The sequence below is a fragment of the Euprymna scolopes genome, chromosome 43 (genome assembly GCF_053919585.1).
Source record: "Euprymna scolopes isolate OS-2025 chromosome 43, ASM5391958v1, whole genome shotgun sequence".
In the NCBI taxonomy this organism is placed as follows: Eukaryota; Metazoa; Mollusca; class Cephalopoda; order Sepiida; family Sepiolidae; genus Euprymna; species Euprymna scolopes.
In genome coordinates this window covers 50633828-50656891 of record NC_136524.1, presented here as the reverse complement: position 1 = coordinate 50656891, position 23064 = coordinate 50633828, and the positions used below count along the sequence as shown (strand labels likewise).

Below are 23064 nucleotides of genomic sequence, written 5' to 3'. Positions count from 1 at the left end.
AAATCTAAAGTAGTCAACAATCGTGGTGGAGAGGTTGATTTGAATTAGTTTAAAAAGTCAGGATTGCGTGAAATCTGTGTTGACAATAATGGCTACTTTCTTGATCTTTATGGGCGATCGGCTTTTCTTTTCTTACATTGTCGATTTGAAAAAAAAAATCATTTGTTTAGGTTCAGAACTGAGTTATTATTTATCTTTTATATATATATATATTATTTTAGAAAGAAGTAAATATTTAGTTATTTGGTTAAAATAAAACAAAAAAAAAACATACCAATCGACGGCCCGAATCCGATTCGTCTGTCATCGTCATTAATGTGTATAAAAATCCGAGAAACTTTTTTGCGTGTTTTTTGTTTGTTTTTGCGCGTTTTTTTTTTTTTAAATTATCTTTCTTTTTCTTTTCTTTTTTTTATTCTTCTTTACCCTCTTTTATATATATGCATTTATATATAATATATGTATATATCGACTCCCTGTGCTCAATTATAAGCCTTATTGGGTAAAGTTATTTCTTCTCAGGGAAAAAACAAAACAAATAGAAAAACTAGATATTGGTACTCCAGTATAAACGTATATGAGTATATATATTTATACATATAGATTATAATATAAGCGGTCTTTGTTGTGGTTACATGTAGTATTGTTTTGTAATTGTGTATTTGGTGTAAGTGTAGAACTAGCGAGCCATGCGTGTATTTATTTGCATGTGTTCTATTTTTGTTAAGTATATATAAAACATGTACTGTTTAATTAGATGGTATTTGAACAAAAATACAATGTTTTTGTCCGTAAAAAATTGTTTGTTGTTGGAGTAATGGATTTGAACTAGCAGGAGCTTTGTAAAGAGTATGTCTTTTTCCCCCTTCTTTTTTTTTTTTTTTTTTTTTTGTACGTTTTACAAAAAAAAATAACAACAACAACAACGGCTTCAAATGCCTACAAATACCAATGTATGCATATATATATTAATTGTTTTTATGTGTTTGCATATACGTACGTGTATGTTCATTTGGACTTACGCTTTTTTCCCCTTTTTTTTTAACAGAAGGTGGGGGGAAGTAAAAAGGTATAACAATTCTAGAAAGTGGTGGGGTAATCATGTGTACTTGTATATGTGAACATGACGTTTCAGAGATGTGCGTACACGTGACTAGCATGATCCAGCTACGTTTTTCTCACTTTCGATGACGTCACGCGAATTAACCTCGAAAAGAACTTCAACAACCAATGCATTCCTACATAAAATAAAACATTTTCCTTCTGCAAGGAAATATCAATTCTTTACTTTTATACCCAACAGAAATAATTTATGATAATTATTAACATTTTAAAAGTTAATTTGAAAATTTTTTTTTTAATTTTTAATTCATCTTACTTATTAAGTTTCAAGTTAACTTTTTGACTTTTTAATTCTGCGTGGAAAAGGAAAGCTAGAGTTACGTGCGATTTTGCTTCTGATTTCTAAATTTAGCTGCCTCCCCACGAGGGCTGAAAGTTACATAATGTTGAGCTTAATGTGATGTCTATCCATTTCTGATCGCAATACCTATTAATATATTGCTCGATTGGACCCGTTTGCATTATCCGGGTATAACGCCGGGAGATACTATACCCTCCTTTTTAGACGGAGTAATGCCGGGGACATGGTGTCTGCCCTGAGAGCCATCAGATAAAATTAGAATGTATGCTAAAGCTTAATTTTTATCAATAAAAGTAATTGTTTAGTTTCAGAAGTGTCCATATATGTAATTGGAATCTAAATAAAAATTGACAGCACTCCTTTACACTGACGCCGCAAAATAAACCCTCTTAACTTCAACCTGTTATCTCTTTGTCACTTACCACAATTTGTCCTAATGTTATTAACGCTGATAAACATTATCTTTATATAATAAAGCCATGATTTTTGTCAATTAACATATTTAAATCCCCATTTTTTTTACAAACAAATTTAAACAAGAAAAATAGCAATTAAAAATAAAAACAGTAACATATTACAAGAAACATAATTCTATTGTGTTACGTATTGGTTTTGTTTTATTAATTTTAAAGTAAAAAGAATAATAAAATAATCATGACATTGTTTTGTTTGTTTATTGTTTGTTTGTTTGTGTGTTTGTTTGTTTGTTTGTTTTATAATACATCCGGACATCACTAAGAGTCGAAAATCACCTTTATTTACACAATTAGGTAATGTTGACATATACAGGCGCTAGATGTCATTAATGTGTCACGTGACTTGTGTTTATGCAAAACGCGACCTCAAAAAACTGAAACGAAATGTGTTTTAATAGTTTTTGTGTCGTGTTTCGATATTGACGCATTCTTTTCTTTTTTTTTTTTCTTTTTTTTTTTTTTAACCTGTAATTAATACAAGGAATACATTAGCTGGTTCTGGTGCAAATTGGCACTTATGGCGGCGATTAAAAATAAAGAAACAACTGAAAAGTCTGAATGATGTACGACGTATATCATGTACGTTCTCGTTATAGAACGAAGATGTCATATTCCAAAAACTACGTAATTTGATCAAGTGTTTTTTTACGAATCGTAAGTGGGTCGTAATGTTTTCGTCGTGCATGATTACACCCAATGAAATAAAGAAGGGTGAGACAACTCAAATCGAAATGTCAAAAATCATCCTTATGTACAATACAGTTTAGTAGTAAAATCGCTAAAAATCGTAAAGTTTGTTTTTCTTAGTTTAAAAAAGTAAAAAGCTATTTGATCGATTTACGTGATTTTTAGAATATGGCATATCTTTGTTTTGGAACGAGTACATACATCATACAAACTTTTCTGTATTTTCTTTACATTTAATTGCCGCCATAAGCGCCAATTGGAATAAGCATCCACTAACTCTTAAGTAAATTTATTTTTACCTTCATTTTTATATATATTTATTTAACAATACATATTGGAAATTTGCAATTAAATTAAAGTATCGAAAAGGGAAAATATTCGTTAGTATTTATTTAAAACAAGTGTTTCCATTGAAATTCTGATTATCAGTATTAGAATCAGAATTTAAATAAACATTGTTTTCGAGAAAAAGTGTTATATATTTTCAATTGTTCACTTTCCTAACTTCGTGGGTTTGTTTCGTTTGTTGCAATTATTTTAGGTGTTTACATAATTCAGCATCAGGTTGGAAATGTGGATCATTTTTAAGGCGGGGATTAATTTCGGTGAACACCGCCGCTGACTCTCAATTAAAGAAGAGATTTAAAAAAAAAAAAAGAATAAAAAAAAAATAAATAAATGAAAACGTCGCACCGCTTTTTGAATTCTGTTAATGCTTGGAGAATTCGATGTAAACTTGTGCAACTTACATCTGGGAAGAGTTGTTGAGAACAGAAATATTTTTAACGCGATGTTTTTATATTGTTAATGATATGTACGAATAGAAAATAGTCAGACATATTTATTTGTCATTTCTCTATGTAGGTTTCTTGTGTCCCATTTGGGAAAACTGGATACTGCTATAAGGTTCGCAGGTGTGTTCGCGTATTTATTTGGTTCTATCTACAGACCATAAGCAATGAGTCAGGCTCATGTTCACATTCCTTTACATCACCACCAAAAGATGCAGGCACCTTTGATGTCTAATGACACTGCGACAATTCTATCATGGAGAAAACTTTATCTTGGCCGAGCGAAATTGAAGGCTTCAAGCCGGACATCGGCTCTACTATCCGGATTTGCTATGGTAGGACATTATTTACATATATTATTATTTGTGGTACTTATGCAGAAAAGGTACCATGCTGTTTTATATAGTATTTTCAAGTTCAATTTATTTTTTACGGTATTTTTTTGTTAAATTGTTAGGTGGAAGTAACAGAATAGTTACAAAACACCGTCTCCTCCCTATATTAAGAATGGGTTTCTAAATAAGAACGTTATTTCAACATGGTACCTTCTTCTCTGCATATTAAACGCAAGAGTTTAATTTATCACTACAGTTTTCTTTTCTTTTTTTTTTCTTTTAAAACAAAAGGAGAAAAAAAAACTCTGCCTGTGGATCAAATTAATTGTTTATTCAATGATATTACGGACACTAGACATTTTTTTTTTTTTTTTTTTTTTTTTTTTGCGAGACAACAAATCGAAAAAGTTGTTGAATAAAAATGTTACCAAAGATGAAATAATTCAGTATGCTACCTACTTGGATAAGCTTCTTTTTTTCTTTTCCTTTTTTTCTTTTCCTTTTTTTCTTTTCCTTTTTTTCTTTTTCCTTTTTTTCTTTTTCCTTTTTTTCTTTTTCCTTTTTTTCTTTTTCCTTTTTTTCTTTTTCCTTTTTTTCTTTTTCCTTTTTTTCTTTTTCCTTTTTTTCTTTTTCCTTTTTTTCTTTTTCCTTTTTTTCTTTTTCCTTTTTTTCTTTTTCCTTTTTTTCTTTTTCCTTTTTTTCTTTTTCCTTTTTTTCTTTTTCCTTTTTTTCTTTTTCCTTTTTTTCTTTTTCCTTTTTTTCTTTTTCCTTTTTTTCTTTTTCCTTTTTCTTTTCCTTTTCTTTTTTTTCCTTTTCTTTCTTTTCCATTTCTTTTTCTTTTCCTTTTTTTCTTTTCCTTTTTTCCTTTTTCTTTTTTTCCTTTTTCTTTTTTTCCTTTTTTTTCCTTTTTCTTTTTTTCCTTTTTTTTCCTTTTTCTTTTTTTCCTTTTTCTTTTTTTCCTTTTTCTTTTTTTCCTTTTTCTTTTTTTCCTTTTTCTTTTCCCTTTTCTTTTTTTCCCTTTTCTTTTTTTCCCTTTTCTTTTTATTCCTTTTTCTTTTTTTTTTTCATTTTTTTCCTTTTTCTTTTTTTCCTTTTTCTTTTTTTCCTTTTTCTTTTTTCCTTTTACTTTTTTCCTTTTCCCTTTTTTTCCTTTTCCCTTTTTTTTCTTTTTTTCCTTTCTTTTTTTCCTTTTTTTCCTTTCTTTCTTTTCTTTCTTTTTTTTTCTTTCTTTTCTTTCTTTTTTTTTCTTCTTTTCTTTCTTTTTTTTTCTTTCTTCTTTTCTTTCTTTTCTTTCTTTTTTTTTCTTTCTTTTTTTTTCTTTCTTTTTTTTCTTTTTTTTCTTTCTTTTTTTCCCTTTTTTCCTTTTTTTCCCTTTTTTTTCCTTTCTTTTTTTTCCTTTCTTTTTTTTCCTTTTTTTTCCTTTTTTTTCCTTTTTCTTTCTTTTTCCTTTTTCTTTTTTTTTCCTTTTTCTTTTTTTTTCCTTTTTCTTTTTTTTCCTTTTTCTTTTTTTTTCCTTTTTCTTTTTTTTTCCTTTTTCTTTTTTTTTCCTTTTTCTTTTTTTTTCCTTTTTCTTTTTTTTTCCTTTTTCTTTTTTTTTCCTTCTTTTTTTTTCCTTTTTCTTTTTTTTTCCTTTTTCTTTTTTTTTCCTTTTTCTTTTTTTTTCCTTTTTCTTTTTTTTCCTTTTTCTTTTTTCCTTTTTCCTGCTTTTTTTTTCTTTTTCTTTTTTTTTCCTTTTTCTTTTTTTTCCTTCTTTTTTTTTCCTGTTTTTTCCTTTTTCTTTTTTTTTCCTTTTTCTTTTTTTTTCCTTTTTCTTTTTTTTTCCTTTTTCTTTTTTTTTCCTTTTTTTTTCCTTTTTCTTTTTTTTTCCTTTTTCTTTTTTTTTCCTTTTTCTTTTTTTTTCCTTTTTCTTTTTTTTTCCTTTTTCTTTTTTTTTCCCTTTTTCTTTTTTTTTCCCTTTTTCTTTTTTTTTCCCTTTTTTTTCCCTTTTTTTTCCTTTTTTTTTCCTTTTTTTTTTCCCTTTTTCTTTTTTCTTTGCGTTTAACTTGTTTTAAAGCGTTTAAGTTTGAAACTAGTACCGAGCGACGGCGGCGCTTAAGTTAAAACAACAATTTAACCGTTCAAAACTCGAAAATAAAACAATCCACCCAATAAACTTAAACGCTTTAAAATAAGAAAAAACTTATCCAGGTACTTTACTTGTTTTGTTTAAACAAGACATAAAAAAAGTGAATTTATTGAAAAAAAATTATATTGGACGAACCCATTATGTAATTAAGTTCTCATTCACTTAATCTGATCAAGCAGTTTGTTTTGTTGGGTTTTTTTTGGGGGGGGGAGTACAGAGGAAAATCAAATTTTAATGAGATCGATTGTCTCATGGCCACCTTGCTTATTTCGCGGACGAGAAGGGTGCCGTTAAATGAAAAAGATTAACGACTGACAAAATGAAAAAGGTATTAAAGGACAGAAAAACTCTGTAAAATAAGTAAAAAAAAAAAGCTTAACTATTTATCTACGAGTACGTTCGAATTATTCTTCGATTAAATTCATTAAAAAAAAAAAAAAAAAGACAGCTCAGAAACTCTGTAATAAGTGAAAAAAAAAAACCTAAAATATTTATCTAGGAATTTTTTTCTGTCTGTTTCAAAATCTCGTCAAATTTTGACAAACTTTAAATAGTTATGGAGTTATCTCCCTTGGCGCCACCCCTCATCGTCCGTGAAATAAGATGGCGGGACAAAATTTATCATTGAAATTAAATTTTCCTCTGTAAAAAAAAAAAAAAAAAAAATACTTGATCAAATTAAGTGAATTTTTTTTTTTTTTTTTTTAATGCGAACTTAATTCCATAACGAGTACGTTCGAATTATTTTTCAATATTTTCATTTTTTTAATGTCTTTATTAAACTAAACAAGTACCTGTACCATGCCCATTCACTGCAATACATAATATGCTATCGGAAATGAATTCCAATGTTAAGTATATACAGCTACTATATGTACATTTACATGGCGATATTGAATTTGTTTTCATGTTTGAAGTGCGAAACCATGTAGAGGCGTTTTATTTCAAGAATTTGGTCGACCTAGACGAGAGGATCCAAAATGGCCGACCAGGACTGAGATATGACAGTTAGAGCCGATGAATTGTCAGATATTTTTTTTTTTTTTTTTACTTCGTTTTGTTTTGGTAAGGTTTCATTATTATTTAACATTTATTAATACATGAGATATTTCTTCCTAACTGAAATAATTTATTAAGGAAACAACGGCACGTGTCATATCTCAGTCCTGGTCGGCCATTTTGGATCCTCTCGTCTAGGTCGACCAAGAATTTTTTTTATTTTGGCACTTTTGTTATCATGAAACAATAAAAATGAACTAATAAACTTTATTTTTTTACATGTATTGTTTTTGTTTTAACACTTGTGTTATTACAAAACAATACAAAAAATTAAAACTTTTTTTTTTTTTTTTTTTTTACATTTCTATAAATGAAGTCTTTTTGAAATAATATTGAAAGCATTGAAACTGGGGTAGTTCTTTGAAATGGGTGTTTCTGTATGGTTTCGTGTTTCGTTTCATGCTTAGTGGCTTCCGTTTCATATTTGCATCAACTGTATCCATTTCCACCGTCTTGGTTCTGGGAGCGTAATTGTTAGAGATTGCCCAACTTTAATCGCATACACGAAACCGTAACAAAATAGGATAAATAAATATGACCGATATTGTGGAAAATTTATTTCCACTATTTTATTTTTGTTCCTTTTTTTTTTTTTTTTTTTTTTTTTCCCCCTCTCCTTGGTTCTCCCTTTATTTTGTTCTTCCTCTTCTACGTCACGTGATCCTGTTCTTCTTGCTTATTAGGCGAAACCTTCTTGCGTGCAAAGTCTGCTATGAGGTGCATTTTCGAGTTGGAAAAAAAAAAAAAAAAAAAAAAGTTGCTCTTCTCACCGCCGTTGACGAAAGAAGTCGCAAAAGAAAGGGTTAAATCTGTCAAGGTTACCGATATGTTTAATTGAGGTCTCGGGTAAGGAAAAGGGACCTAATGGTTTGTGAGTAGTTTCTCGGTCCTGCCTAAACTGTAAAATAGTTAAAAAGGAAAGAATTGCTAATTCCTCCCGAATATAAAAGGATTTTGAAGTCAAGTTACTCGAGTTTTGGAATGTGTCTCTAGCAAATCCAAGATGAAGATAATTTGAGAGAGAACCAGCTTTTTAGTTTTAACTGGACTTCAAAACAGTTGAAATGTGCAACAAATCCACCGAAATTAATCATCTCACGATAAAAAGGAAACTCTAGATACGTTGTGAATGGTTTTTAAGGAGTGAAACGATAAAATTGTCGCCCTAAAAAAAAAATCACACTACAGCTTTATTTTAAAACTTTTATTGAAAAAATCAATTCCAGTAACTAGATTATGTAGTACAGCTGACGTCCATTCTTTTCTACAAGCGTTGGCAGAAGCTTGGCGAATACTCGGCAAATGGTGGCAATCAGGCTAGGTTTGGTGTTGTGGAAGGTCATGTTGGTGATGTTCTCAACATATGACTTAACGAAGGAGTCCAGCGGGTTCAGGTAGGGGGAGAACGGGGTCGCTGGAGAGAAGGGTACAAAGTCAGAGGACTTCTTCTGAAGCCAAGCCAAGTCTCTTTGGACTTGTGGACTAGCGCCAAGTCCTGCTGCCACATCCACGGTCTGCCAGTGGGCATCTGATTACACTAGGGGATGACTACGTGCTTCGGCACATCCAGCTACACTTTGGTGTTGGTTTTCAAGCCGACTTCGAAGATGTGAGCAGCATGAAGTGGCCCTCACTTGAAACTATACCAAAGACCATAACCGTGGCAAGAAACTTTTTCATCATCCTGGGCACATCCAGTGGCAATCCAGCGATGCATTTTGATGGTGCTGGCTCGATAGAGAGCATGAGTTGTACAGTGGTGCATCTCCGATCTCGCTTGTTGAATATTGTGTTACTTTCAGACATGATAGAAGGCTCCTATCGTTTTTGGGATTTATACACAACTGGTCAACTAGTAGATGGTCTGCAACAAAAAAAAAAAAAGAAAACCGGTTTTCATCAAACGAAAATGGAATCATGTCATCTTTTCTAGGAAAACAATTTTTATTTTATTGTAGTTATCTGGAACATCAGTATTGGAGATTTACTCAGAGATGTGAAGTTTACATCATCTTTTTTTATGAAGGAAAATTACCAAAGGATTATTTGTCCAATAATTGCGCTTATGGAAATACTTCCAAGGAATAGCTATAATTAATGAAGCTCAATGGAGAATGGGTACGTTTAAATGAGATCTTTGCTAGGATGCTACAAAAAGTATGATTAAAGGCTTATATATAAATTTAAGAAATTATTCTTGATACATAAATGGCAACTGGCAGAGAGAAAAAGAAAATCATCTTACCTTCTTTTCTATAGCTATCCTTGCGTCGGTTATTATGTAAGGTATTAGTCCTTTAAGTCCCATAATAAATATTAGTAATACCACAAATAAATACAAGTAGAAAGGAATAACTACCGGGACAGTAGGAAACAATTGTAAAAAGAGAATGGGTAGCAAAGCTTGTCAAAAACCAGCCATTTTTATAGCATAATACAAGGGTCTCAGGATTACCCATTGATATAAAACAATCATAAAAGAGAAAGGCGCTTTTGCATCTGTTTCCCTAAACCAGAGGTCATTGAGGGTAAGAATTTTTTCTAAAAGAACTCTGAATAAAAAAAAGGACAACATGCTATTTAGAAAAATTTCTATAAAGGATTAATACAAACTGAACCGCTTTCAGTAAGCGAATCCCCCCATCTTTCTTTCTCTCTTCCCCTGCAGTCCTTTCGAATGTTGAAATCAAAGAACTTTCTTTGTAAGCCAAATGGGCAACTCTTGGCAGCCAACTGATTATAGACTTTTCCTATCAAGACTTTCTACTTAATAAAAAAAAAAAGTTTTCTAGTTGTTTTATTTTAACTTTTCTTTTCCTACTGGGTGTTTTTTTTTTTTTTTTTTTTTTTTTTTTTTTTGTCTAAGTTGCAGGTAACAAGCTATGACGAATTACCTTCTGCAGGACATAGCGGATAATATTTTTCTTCAATATAAATAATTAAAGAATGAGATCACTTGAGTTTTTTTTTTTTTTTCTTATCAGTTGATTACCTACAAGTTATTGTAAATTGCAAACCCCATCTGTTACTAAAAAATGTAACACTAACATTAAAAAAAAATCTTGGAGTTGCTTCCCTTATTTATATATCAGCCATCTTCATTTCCCGACCGACTTGTTTGTCTACACTTCATGCAGACGTTTAAAGTTGTGATAACTTATTTTACTGTTATTATTTTGGTGATTGTGTGTAAATCGTTGAGCTTTTAAACTAACGTATTTCAGGTAAAAAAAAAAAAAAAAAAAAAAAAAAAACATGCATCTACGTGATTATGTATCTGTTGAAATTAGAATAAATTTTTAAAAATGACGAAAAATAATCTTGTAGAAAAATAATTACAAGTAAAAATAGAATTTATCTAATCATCGAGTTTTATTACATGTTTTAATGTGGAAGAATTGTGCTACCAATTCATTATGATAAACTCGCTTATCTCCCTTGTTGTAAGTAAAATTCACAAAATTAAAAATACAAAATCAGGGAAAACCCTACCTGGATTAATCTATATTTCGACAATATTGTTTCAAGTTCATTCAAGACTCTCAATCCCCCCCCTCAGTCTCTCTCTCTCTCTCTCTCTCTCTCTCTCTCTCATATATACATATATAATTCAGTATATAGGAGCCTGAGAGAGTAGACTCCTTATATCCAAACGATCACCCATATTTTAGGGACGTAAACAAATATATATATTGAATTAAAAAGATAAATAAAAGTTACATAAAACTTTATCAAATCATCAGATCAGTAAGAAGGAAAATGAGAAGTGGAAAAGAGCCTCTTAAGGCTATGGCATTTTTAAGCTAAATGTGTCTCATCAGAAGAGAAAGAAACTGGAATCTTAGGAAGATCTCTATCATTCCAGTAATCATAGGAGCAACCAGACTCATGAAAAAGAATTTCAAAAGCTACCTGGCAAATATACCTGGCAAACCAAGTTCAAGAGAGATACAAGCAATTGCACTTAAAGGGACGGTTAGAATCTGAAAAATATCTCTTGGTTGAAATGTATGAGATAGCAGGTGAATGTTTGGCATCTGGTAGAATGGCCCATCCCCAGCTTGAACAAAACAAGAAAATTGAAAAGAAAATGACACTGTACCGAATAACATACAGAAATTAGTGTCTGCCCAGAGGAGCAGAATGAGTCTCTCAGAAATTGACCATCACCAACATACCACTCTTGTGAGGCTCAGGCAATATCTAATGTTTTCTTCGTGTCAACACGGGAAGAATCTTTTGCTCTGTGAATTCCAACTCGAGGACTGTCTACTGCGAAATTAGGCAAACGTTTTCGACAAGAACTTCTGACAAATTGAGACAGAAACACAAAATAAGGAAGGCTCTATAGATAAACTAAAAAGAAAATCACTCCATTATGAGAGGAGAGGAGAGGAGAGGATGATAATGGCATTAGGAGAGGATGATAATGGCTGTCCAAGATCAAGGTTTTATGACCAATACTTTTAAGAAGATGAGTGGTCTCAGCAATGACAAAAGGTTCTGTTACACAGAAGTAGTGTGATCCACCTGACATCCAGTTGTAAGGTTCTGCTGAGGGACGGTTATTATATAATGAGACACAATGGAGTGTGTAGATATTTTTACTAGACCATCTGTAAAAAGTTGAATATCAACAGCACGTTTTGGGACATCTATATATATATATATATATATATATATATATAAGCGAAAATGTGTGTGTATTTATGTATGTTCGCTTTTTGTGTATGTCTGCAAAAGGCTTTTTTCGTCGGCCTTCTCGCTCGGCTCGCTTCTTAAAACTTTTTATATCAAGTCTAAGTGATAATATATACGACTTAAGAACGAGGATCGCGTGTGTATTTAATTTGCCTGACTTTCACGTGCTAATATTTTCCAGATATTTCGATTGCCGCGTGTTTCTTTTGCTTTTTAGTATAAAACGAGCAAAAACTGGCTTGCAGCCATGTCATGTTTCAAGGTCAAACATCACGTGACTTAAGGTTCTCGCACCTGTTAATTTCATTTTATAAACGTTAAATTAAGAGGTTTTCCATTCCTCTTCTCCCGTGGCCGAGATGGATAGGTCCCAGGGCTTTTTTCCATTTCGTTTCCATCTCCACGTCAAAGGTTCGGGGTTCAAGCCTACTTTCCTACTAAAACTGTTTTTTTTCTTTCACACCTCCAAACACCTGGCCAACGTTTTTCTTTTTTTTTTTTTTTTTTTTAAACAGTTGTTTTGATCACACATACCTACAAACACCCAGGCAACGCCGGGTACCCCCCGCTAGTCTAATACATAAAAGGTAAAATGCATGTGTTTTGTATGTTTCCCAAAAACTTTTGACAGACACATCGGACCCTGACAAAATCGGTACTGTTTGATTGATTTCTCGGATAATGATAAATATCTAAAAAATTGGCCAAAAAGATTAATTCTGTCTTGGTCAATTGGGTCGGGTTTTTTTTTTTGTTTTTTTTTTTTTTCCAACAAGGGGTCACTTTTTGCATTCACATTGTTGCAAGTCATTCATGCTTAGTGATCTCAACGTACGTTTAAAAGACACTATTTCGAAGGCCCGTAACGTCACAAGTGCGCTGTGGGCGAGCCAGCTAATGCATTTGCTTTTTTCACCTCCTTTTCCTCATTCACATTACAAGTTCGAGCCTGGCTACTGCGGTTATTTTTTTTTCCTGTCACACAAGCACTTGCTATTTTAGATTAAAAAAAAAAAAAAAAAAAAAAATTTCTGGGGGTTACTCAATAGCCTTACTATACTACCTCTCAACACCCGGGCACAGTCAGGTACCCATGCTGGTATCCAGAAAGAACAGTTGGAAATAAGTCATGCACCATCCACTATGACTATGCAATTCCTACAACTGCGTACGTAGAAAATGGAGCTATAAAACTTGACATAACTATATTGGACAAGGAGAAAGAAACAACCTTAGTTAAAAACTGACAAATCGGAAATAAATTAAGTTTAAAAGAAACTGTAACGTATTGTGTTCATTTGGATTATTAAGCCAAAGTAAAACCGTTTTTTCCACACACCTGACGTGTGAGGAAATTTTTGTTTATTGCATCATATTTAAATCTATCTACGCAGCAGCAAGTCTTGGGAACATATACCAGAAATAACAGTTGGAAATAATTCATACACCATCCCCTATGAGTATGCATTCCTTAGAGTTACATACCTAGAAAACGGGGATATTAAACATAAGTGATATTGGACAAGAAGCAACCTTAGTGGAAGTTAGTGTCTCCAATGTTGCTGTGTTAAACAGAGCTGAGAGAGAAAAGATAACGAAATACCAAAGTATTATATACGACGTGAACAGAAACTAAAATCTTAGGAAGATCTCCATCATTTTAGCAGTTATAGGAGAGATTGGACTCCGGGAGGGGGGGGGGTCGGATTATTTTAAAACTACCTAGCAAATATACTTGGTGAATTAATTGTGAGAATGGTACAAACAATCGCACTTAAAGGGGCAGTTATAGTATTAAAAACATGGAATGTATGAGATAGTGGGTGAATGTTGGCATCTGGCAGGATGCCCCATTCCTAACTAAAAACTTTTTTTTTTTTTACATAGAGGTCACCCCTTATCAAGGCCCAGAAGCCACTCGGGGATAAGGGTTATTGCGTGTACAGTAATCAATGGGATAGTATCGTAGTAATCGTTAGTATTGGAGATTTGATAAAGTGTCTTCCTTAAGGGGGCGGTTCATCAGGAATTTGTTTATGTTGGACTTGAAGACATCCAAGTTGTAATCAGGTGGGAAACAGGCAAACGGAAGAGAGTTCCACTTCTAAGAAAGTTTTGTTCATGGAATCTACGTTTTGATTTAGGCACAGATAAAGTGTTGGGAAAATTAGACGGGTGTTAATTGTGAAAGATTGGCGAGGGGGGGGGGACCAGAGATTGGAGCTCAGATGAGCACTTGCTATGGAAATAACGATAAAACAAAGACAGGCTCGCGGCGTCTCTTCTGTGGGAGAGAGGTTGTAGGGAAGAGAAAAGGGCATCCCCTACTAAGCCACAAAGTCTATTTTGTACTCTGTCAAGGCAGGATAGGCTGTTTTTGGCAGCACCTGCCCAGATGTGGCAGCAGTACTCCATCCTTGGACGTACTTGGCTTTTATACAGATAGAGAATTGCATTAGTAGTGAGATATCTTCTGGAGCGGTAGAAGGATCCCACCATTTTCCCAGTGACCTTGACAACAGACTTGATGTACGTGTTCCATTTCAGATCAGGAATAAAGGACAAACCTAGAAGCTTTTCAAAACACGGGGCTTCTCCCAGACGAGAGCCATCCATTTCAATTGATGCCAGATGGGGATCAGAGCATTGATGATGTAAAAATAGGAGCTGGGTCTTAGATGCATTAAAGGTAACCAGCCACCTCTTCCCCCACTGTACCATGAGCGCAAGATCAGAGGAGAGAGAATTAGAGAACTTTGCCATTTACGGCCTTTGATGTGTTGCCGTAGATGGTTGTGTCATTAGCATAGATGTCAATGAATGATTTAAGTATATGTTTTGGGAGATCATTGATGTAGATCAGGAAGAGAGTTGGGTCCAGGATGGACCCTGAGAGACTCCAGCATTAATACTCTGAGCCTCTGATTTCTGCCCATCAACCACTACTCTTATGAGCCTATCAAAGAGAAATGATTTAATAATTGAAAAAACATTTCCAGTTATACCGTAGCTGGAAATCTTGTGAAGTAGGCCCTTATGCAATACCTTATTGAAGGCCTTTGATATGTCAAGAACAATTGCCCTAGAAAGGAAGCCTTTGTCAAGAGATTCACTAATCCTATGATATATAACCGTTAGCACATCTGCTGTAGATCTAGCAGAACGGAAACCATATTACATGTCACTAAGAAGGTTATTTCTGTTGAGGTGGTTGATTACTTCTCAATTTAATATGGATTCCAGCAGCTTACTCATGATACATAGGAGACTTATTGGTCTATACTGAGAGGAAGATGACTTATCACCTGAATTCTTAAATACAGGGCATACTGATGAGGTTTTCTAGGATGTTGGAAAGCACTTCTCCTTAAGGCAATGCTTAAACAGTTTTGTAAGTATGGGGCAAGTTCTGGTTGAAGCTTTTTCAACACTATAATTGGAATGCCGTTAGAGCCAGTTGCTTTATTGGAATCAAGGTTCTTGCTTAGCTTGGTGACTTCATGCACAGATATTTGTATGTTGCATAGCGTGTTGTCTTTTATAGGAGGAAATACGGGGAGTTGATGGCCTTCGTCACAAAGGGTAGAATTAGCTGCAAAGTTCTTGACAAATAGTTTGGCCTCATCTAATGCTGACGAGATGACCTCAGGTCCATTGATGATGGTTGGGATAGAACGCACGCTTCTTTTCAGGATCCTGTTTGTTATTTGCCAAAACTGGTGAGAACCAAGCCGCCACTCAGTTACTTTGGATTTAACAGACTAAGTATATAGCTCTCTTGCAAAAATTTAAAAAGAGAGAAAGAGATTGTGTGATGAAACGGCTATTTCTAGAATTATCTTAGATGTTTTTTTTTTTTTTTCTTTGGTGTAATATAGTCTTCAAGATGGCAACTGCATATCTAATTCTTTTTTTTTTCTTTTTTTTTACCTCAAATACATTATTAAAAAATTGTTAAGCATTAGATATCTTACCATACATTTCTGTCCAGTTTTATGGGTCTAGTAAATCAAGGTAGGTTGACATAGAATTGTCAAAGTAGCTCCTGTGGATGATAATTCTCATAAACTGACTTGGTTCCTGTCCAAAATTGAATCTATTAAAACAAAAACAACACTGAAAAAAAACTTCTGATATCACAAAAGGAAAATGTCATGTTCTAAAATTCATGTTAATAGTTTTATTTTTAAATAAGAAAATAAAATTTTATGAGTAGGTAGAAATGGACCGTCATGCATTGCTATGTTGGAAAAAAAGGGGGGGCGGCTAACTTCACAATAATTCGACCTGGCGATATCAACCTTGTAATGCTAACGATTTCACATTAATTGCTTTAAATAGTTTTAAAATAATTTTCTTTAAAAAAAATATCTACTTGATCAGTTTACGTGTTTTTAAATTTTTTTTTATCGCCTTTTCATTTCATATGGGTATGTATTTCATAAATATTTTTCTGGTTTTTTTTTTAGGTTGAACTGAACTTGCATCACTGATTCCCATTGTACATTCGGGGTGGGGAAAAGTAATTGTTTGATTTTCATTAAACTTTTGAATATTACTGTTCATGCAATAACAAATCTCCATCATACGATTAGAATCATTTACTGTAGATAAAAATAGAAGCCATCTTTGAAGTATTTTTCATAAAAAAGAAAAAAAATGAAAACATTTGAAAATTAAAATTTTTTTTTTTTTTTTTAACTTGAAAAATATTTTTATACAATTATAGAAAAAAATCCACATATATTAAAAAAAAAAGTAACAATGAAATTTGTACAAATTAAATTACATCAATTTCAAATCTTTCAATTTCTGGCAAATACCTCTCACTATGGTTTGCAATCTCTGGTACTTGTTTACATTAGTGACCTTTTTAAACCAACGCATTTCAAGTAATAACATTATTACATACTTACCTGTCGTGTCTAAATTTGTATAAATTCCAAAAATTTACAAAAAACGATTCAGTAAAAAAATAACTGCTAGTAAAAATATAATTTATTGAATTATCGAGTTTTATTGTATGTTTTAATGTGGAAGAGTTGTGCTACCAGTATGACAAACAAGGGAGATAACTCTTGACTTAAATTAAAGGTTCACCATCTTTAAACATGCTATCTAGAAATGTAATTGTGGCCGTTTATTTTTTTTTATTTATTTATTTATTTATTTATTTTTTTTAATACTTCTAACACATCTACTATTTTTCATAATTTTCTGAATTTGTACTAATTTCATCATGACACGTAAGTACATAATGTTTTCACCTGAAATGTGTTGGTGCAATATAGATCACCAATGTAAACAAGCACCCAGTCTCCAAATTTGATTCTTGTTGTTGTCAAACAGTGTGCTCCTGAACTTTATATTCTCTCAGTCCTGTTTCCCTTCTTGTTATAAGGAGTCCTCTGTTTGTCCCTATCTTTAAAAATGCTGGTGATTGATCTGACTCAACTAAATTTTGTTAGTCCTCTCTGTTATTAGCAAAGTTTTTGGGAGGCAGATCAACAGCAAGCTTGTTTGTTTTCTGAAAGTATGTCCCTCTTTAGTTATGTTCAGTATGGCTTTCATGGTTTTCATTCAACAGCTGATCTATTACATGTTGAAACTGGACAGATCTGTCGGTTTATGGATAATTCAGGAGAGGGTAAGGTCATTGCACTTGACATTTTTAAAGTGCTCAACGAAAGTGTGGCATTCTGGTCATCATAAACTTCGAGGTTATGGTATTGGTAGTAAAAAACCTCTGCTCACTACAAAAGCATCTACAAAGCCTATTTAGGGGCTCAATGTTGCTAGACATAACTGGATACTGGTCGTCGGTATCAGAATGGGGAGAGTCCTCGCTGGGTGAGTACACATGAGGTGGATCACTGTCTAGACGGCTCCATGATGTAGAGGACATAAATGAAAGTCCTCATCTTCTGTTGGTTGCTAGACAACGTGAAAACAGATGTCCTTTACATCAGAGCCTGAAATGAGATGAGGCAAGATGAGTATGGCATGGGAAATAGTGAGTGATAGCTACCTATCTAATTATAGACCCATTCCTCTTTCTGTTTTGCGTAAAATAGTTGTTTTTTTTCTATCACTCCAAATAACTTTCTCACACCTGAACCTATTTTCTATATCTACAACTATACCATTTGAAGGTGTTAAACAAAAGTATGGCATTCTGGTCTTCTGCATAAACTTTGTGGTTATGGTATTAGTGTAAAGTTCTTGAAATTGTTAGATCTTTTCTTTCTGATTGAAGCTTGTGAATAACTCTGGATGGAGTATCTTCATTTCTTTTCCAATCAATGCTGGTGTTCCTCAGAGCTCTATTCTAGGTCCAACACTGTTTCTTATCTATATAAATCACTTTCAAGAAAATATTATTTAGAAAATCAACATTTATGCTGATGACACCACCTTCTATTCTGCTATTGGTATTGCTTCTTGCCCATCTTCCTCAGATCAGTTGGTCTAAAAATTGATTTGGGTTCAGTTATGGATTGGGGTAAGAAATGGCTTGTTTCATTTAATCCTGTTAAGACCGAGTTATTATCCTCAAATTGTAGGTGTGTCCCTTTTCTCAATGAGAAATCGATTTTAAAACTTCTTAGTCCTTCTTTCTCATCAAATCCTTTTTTCTTTTTTTTTTTTTTTTTTTTTTTTTTTTTTAGTTCAAATATTAAATCCATTGCTCTTTCTGCTTCTCATAAAATCGATTCTCGCTTTTGCTCCAGACACTTTTTTTTTTTTTTTTTATTACATTTTCACCCCAAACAAGACACATTGCCACTTTGGTGTAGAGGGCTACTATCAGGGGCAACAACTACTGGGGTACTATGTAGGGATGTTGGCAGCAAGATGTCGGTTCACGTTGCACTTGAACTTCTGCACGTCAGTACAGTTGCGGAAGCAGGGACCTGGAATGGAATTCTACAGTCTAGCGGTTCTGGGGAAGAAACTACTGGAGTAGAAAGATCTTTTACATCTAGGGATCTCTACAGTGTGTTGGTGGGATTTTGCAGCCTGTCGGATCTGTCAAGGGTGTTCACGTCATGGGGGCACAAGTGCTTGCAGTTCGTTAGAGCATTCACCATTAAAATACTTGTAGAACAGGCAGAGGGATGCAACATTTCATCGATGGGACAGAGGCTGAAGCTTAGATGCCAGTTTAGAGCCTATCAGATTTGCGACTCTCTTTTGAACCTTGTCAAGGAGCAAGAGACTAGTAGCCGATGCACCTGCCCAAATATGACAGCAATACTCCATACATGGGTGAATGGTTGCCTTATAGAGGTACAGGATACTTTCGGGTGTTAGTAGTTTTCTAGCACGGTAGAGAGAGCCCACCTTTCTTGCAACGGCCCTGGCAATGCCTTCAATGTAATTGTTCCAACTAATGTTTCCTGTGTACGTTAGGCCAAGGAGTTTGAAAGATGTACTCTCAGATAAAGAGTCGTTGGCCATTGCTATAGGTGGTAGAGAAGGTTTCTCACACCTGAGACTATATTTTTCTTTTTTTTTTTTTTTTTTTTTTTTTATTACATTTTCACCCCAAACAAGGCACATTGCCACTTTAATGTAGGGGGCTACTATCAGGGGAAACATCTACTGGGGTACTATGTAGGGATTAGGGCAGCGAGATGTTGGTTCACGTTGCACTTGAACTTATGCATGTCAGTACAGTTGGGGAAGCAGTGACCTGGAATGGAATTCCAAAGTCTAGCAGTTCTGGGGAAGAAACTACTGGAGTAGAAAGATCTTTTACATCTAGGGATCTCTACAGTGTGGGGGTGGGATTTTGTAGCTTGTCGGGTCTGTCGAGGGTGTTCACGTCGTGGGGGCACAAGTGCTTGCAGTTCTTCAGAGCATTCACCATTATAATACTTGTAGAACAGGCAGAGGGATGCAACGTTTCGATGATGGGACAGAGGCTGAAGTTTTGATGCCAGTTTAGGGCCTATCAGATTTGCGACTCTCTTTTGAACCCTGTCAAGGAGCGAGAGACTAGTAGCCAATGCACCGGCCCAAATATGACAGCAATACTCCATACATGGGCGAATAGTGGCCTTATAGAGGTACAGGATACTTTCGGGTGTTAGAAGTTTTCTAGCACGGTAGAGAGAGCCCACCTTCCTCGCAGCGGCCCTGGCAATGCCCTCGATGTAATTGTTCCAGCTCATGTTTCCTGTGAATGTTAGGCCAAGGAGCTTGAAAGACGTACTCTCAGCTAAAGAGTCGTTGGCCATTGCTATAGGTGGTAGAGAAGGTTTCTTGTAATTATTGAATGAAACCAGTTTCTATCTCTACAAATCTATCAAACCATGTATGGAGTACTGTTGTCAATAGTGAATCTGTGTCCCATTTGAAGGTTCTTGATGAATTGCAGAAACGTATCTGTAATTTGATTACTGATCATGTTTCGGTCAGTTGGACTCTACTTTTGTTTAAGCAGCATCACCTGAAGAGCTTTCTGGTTGCTTGTAACTGGCTGACCGAAACATACTCATGTATTTAGTGACATATAAATGCTTATGTTAAACAAATAAAAGTATAGTTTGCCCTACTTCAGTATTTAGCACTCTTTATGAACCTCGTTAAAAAAAAAATATAAATATATATATATATATACATACATTGGTTGCTTCATCTCTGGAAAATATTAACCTGAAATTATTAAATAATTATATATAAATTACTTAAGAGGCTATAAAAAATATCGTACACAGATACCCCAACTGACAAATAATAAATGTTGACTCAAAATCTTATAATAAAAAACTTCTCCCCAATCCTTAAAACATTAGAAAGAATCAATGTTATTTCTGACAATTATTATTGATAATGATTTTATGATAATATATTGATAATGATTATAATTTTAAACACCTTTGGGAGACTGTAACTCCTATAATAATAATAAAACTAATAGCTACATTGGTTTTACAACCACTGCCCTATTCCATTACAGTACCCATTAGTCCTTATCTTTGAGTGGCTTTTGGGCCTTGATGAGCAGTGACTAAGTTTAAATTTTCGTATTTGTTTTACTATTGTTTTTTGTTTGTTCGTTTGTTTTTTTTTGTTTTGTTTTTTTTTTGGGGGGGGTCTGTTTCTTCTATGCATGTACCGTCGCTTTTTCCTTGTTCAGGGGTAAAAAAATTTTCTGACAAGCTTACTCTCTACGTCTCACGGGTCAGATATCTCCAAATTCCACTGTGTGTAGTTTAGTCCAATCACTTGCTTCAAAGTTTTCCTTGGTCAGTCAATCTTCCTGCGATTTAAGACATTCACGTGTTTGCCATTGTTGGTAAATGTTATTTATTTACGTTACTTTGTTTTATTTAAAAGATATGTTTGTAGTTTTAAATCACTAATTAGAAATGACGGATGGAATTCAAATTTCAATAAAATTTTATTACATCATCAGATTAATGAGGAAAAAGAACTTCTTTACACTGTCATTTCGAAGCCTAATGCTTCTCATAAAAAGGGGATGGAAAAAAACAAGGTTTATATATATTGAGCTTCTTAAATAAGGATTGGTACAGGGTGACCAAAAAAAAAACAAAAGCTAAGTGGAAGCCATCTAGAACATATGCTGTAGAACGGAGGAAAAAAAAGCCAAAGACCCTAGTGTTTTGATCTGATGTTTTGAATATAATAAACTAGTTATGACCAAAGTTTAATTTCATTCGGACAAAACACTAAGAAACAGGACCTAATTAGAGTTGGTCCCGTTTTTTGTTTGTTTTTTTTTTTTTTTTGGTGGGGGGGGGTCACCCTGTATATATAAAAAGGAAATATAAGTTAATATAGAATATTTCCACAGAAAAAAAATATGTATATATCTAAGCTAGACAGTAGCTTAGATAAGGTTTTGAAATGTCATGTGCTAAAGAGGTTCTTTTTCTTTTTTTTTCTTTTTTTTTTCTTATTGATCTGATAACGTAATAAGGTTTTATTTAACTCTGAATTATCATTCTATATTTGCGGCCCTGTCGGTGGGGCATTAGAATACGCCGACTGCCCCCCCCCCCCTGCAGAGGGTAAAAATCCCTCACTGGGGGTCCTGGATATGACCTTAAACTATATCCAGTGGTGAGGCCCCAGCTTGTGGGCTTTGGGGAGTGTGGAGCCACCCTTTAATTACCATTGCTCCCAGGTCCACTCTGACCCGGAGTGGTAGTATATGATATGCCGTAAACCAAAAACAACCAAAAATCATTCTATATTTCTTATATTAATTGTTCTACTTGCCTATCTAGAGCTTTTGATATCTTGATAGGTTACTTTGTATAAAGATTTTTTTTTTTTTTGCTCTTTATCAATTATATATATTTATTTGATTTTTGTGCTTTTTTTTTTTTTTCTTCCAGGTTGCCATGGTAGAGATCCAACTTGAAAGTGAAATATCCAACTACCTCTTAATTGCATTTAGTATTTGTACAACCTTGCTTGTTGCAGTTCATCTTCTCGCATTGATGATTAGTACATGTATTCTTCCAAATATCGAAGCTGTTAGCAATATGCACTCTTTCTCTGCTGTGAAAGAATCTCCGCATGAAAAGATGAGATGGTACATAGAGTTGGCCTGGGTTTTTTCCACCGGCGTCGGAACGTTGCTTTTCCTTGCGGAAATCGCCCTACTTTGTTGGGTGAAATTCTATAAACACAGCAAACCAGCAGCCATCGCCTCTACAGCATTGGTCATTCCGGTTTTGATTCTATTCATTATTTTCGGGGTACATTTCTATAAACGATTGGTTGCACATAAATATGAACATACAGAAAGGGAATTGCAGGAATTGAGGGAATTGGTTATTAAAATTGATCAAGATACAGCTTTACCCACGACACCCGGAAGAGCCACGCCATAAAATCGAACAAATATAATCATTTTTCTTTTTGTGTATTTTTTAAAATTAATTTTTTACCCAATCTCGTATATATATATATATATATGGTTAAAAAAAAAAAAAAAAAAAAAAAAACTCGAATATAGGTTTTTTTTTGTTTTTGTTTTTTTTTTTTAAACAAAAAAAAGAATCTCAGTTTCTTTAGCAAAATAGTTCTATTTTCCCCAAAAATAGATTGTCAAATTTGAATTTATCTGATTTCAATTTATTTAAATTTATTTTAAAATATATGAATAATAATAATAAAAAAAAAAAACTTTTTATCAAACATCCTTATTTACTTGCCTCCTTGCAATGACGGAGTTAAACACAAGGTCGATTTTTTTTTTTTTTTTTTTTTTTTTTTTAAATCTGGAGAAAATCCAACTCCCCCACAAAGGTATACTCTCGATTGAGACAAAAAAAAATTTTAATTGCCTCAGTCTAGAAGAATCTTTTTTTTTTTTTTTTTTTTTTTTTTTTTTTTACTGACAGAAAAAAAGATGAAATGCAGTATCAGAACAGATACTACATTTTGCTCCTAACCAAAAGGCCAAGGAAGTTTTGTACAAAAC

The 23064-nt window shown here is 33.4% G+C and overlaps 2 protein-coding genes across 2 annotated transcripts in view; one reads left to right on the top strand and one right to left on the bottom strand.

Moving 5' to 3' along the window:
* The window catches only part of LOC145268344 (lysine-specific demethylase 2B-like), a 221407-nt gene extending 220956 nt beyond the window's left edge, over positions 1 to 451 (bottom strand). Inside the window, exon 1 of the mRNA XM_080123854.1 lies at positions 275 to 451. Within this exon, the coding sequence (XP_079979980.1) occupies positions 275 to 313 (39 nt within the window). The 5' untranslated portion in view covers positions 314 to 451. The remainder of the gene's footprint in view (positions 1 to 274) is intronic.
* Positions 452 to 3280: 2829 nt separating this feature from the next.
* On the top strand, positions 3281 to 22599 carry LOC145268345 (calcium release-activated calcium channel protein 1-like). The gene is made up of 2 exons (XM_080123856.1): positions 3281 to 3712; positions 21971 to 22599. The coding sequence occupies exons 1-2, from the start codon at positions 3545 to 3547 to the stop codon at positions 22469 to 22471; spliced, it is 669 nt and encodes a 222-aa protein (XP_079979982.1). The 5' UTR covers positions 3281 to 3544; the 3' UTR covers positions 22472 to 22599.
* The last annotated feature ends 465 nt before the right edge of the window (positions 22600 to 23064 follow it).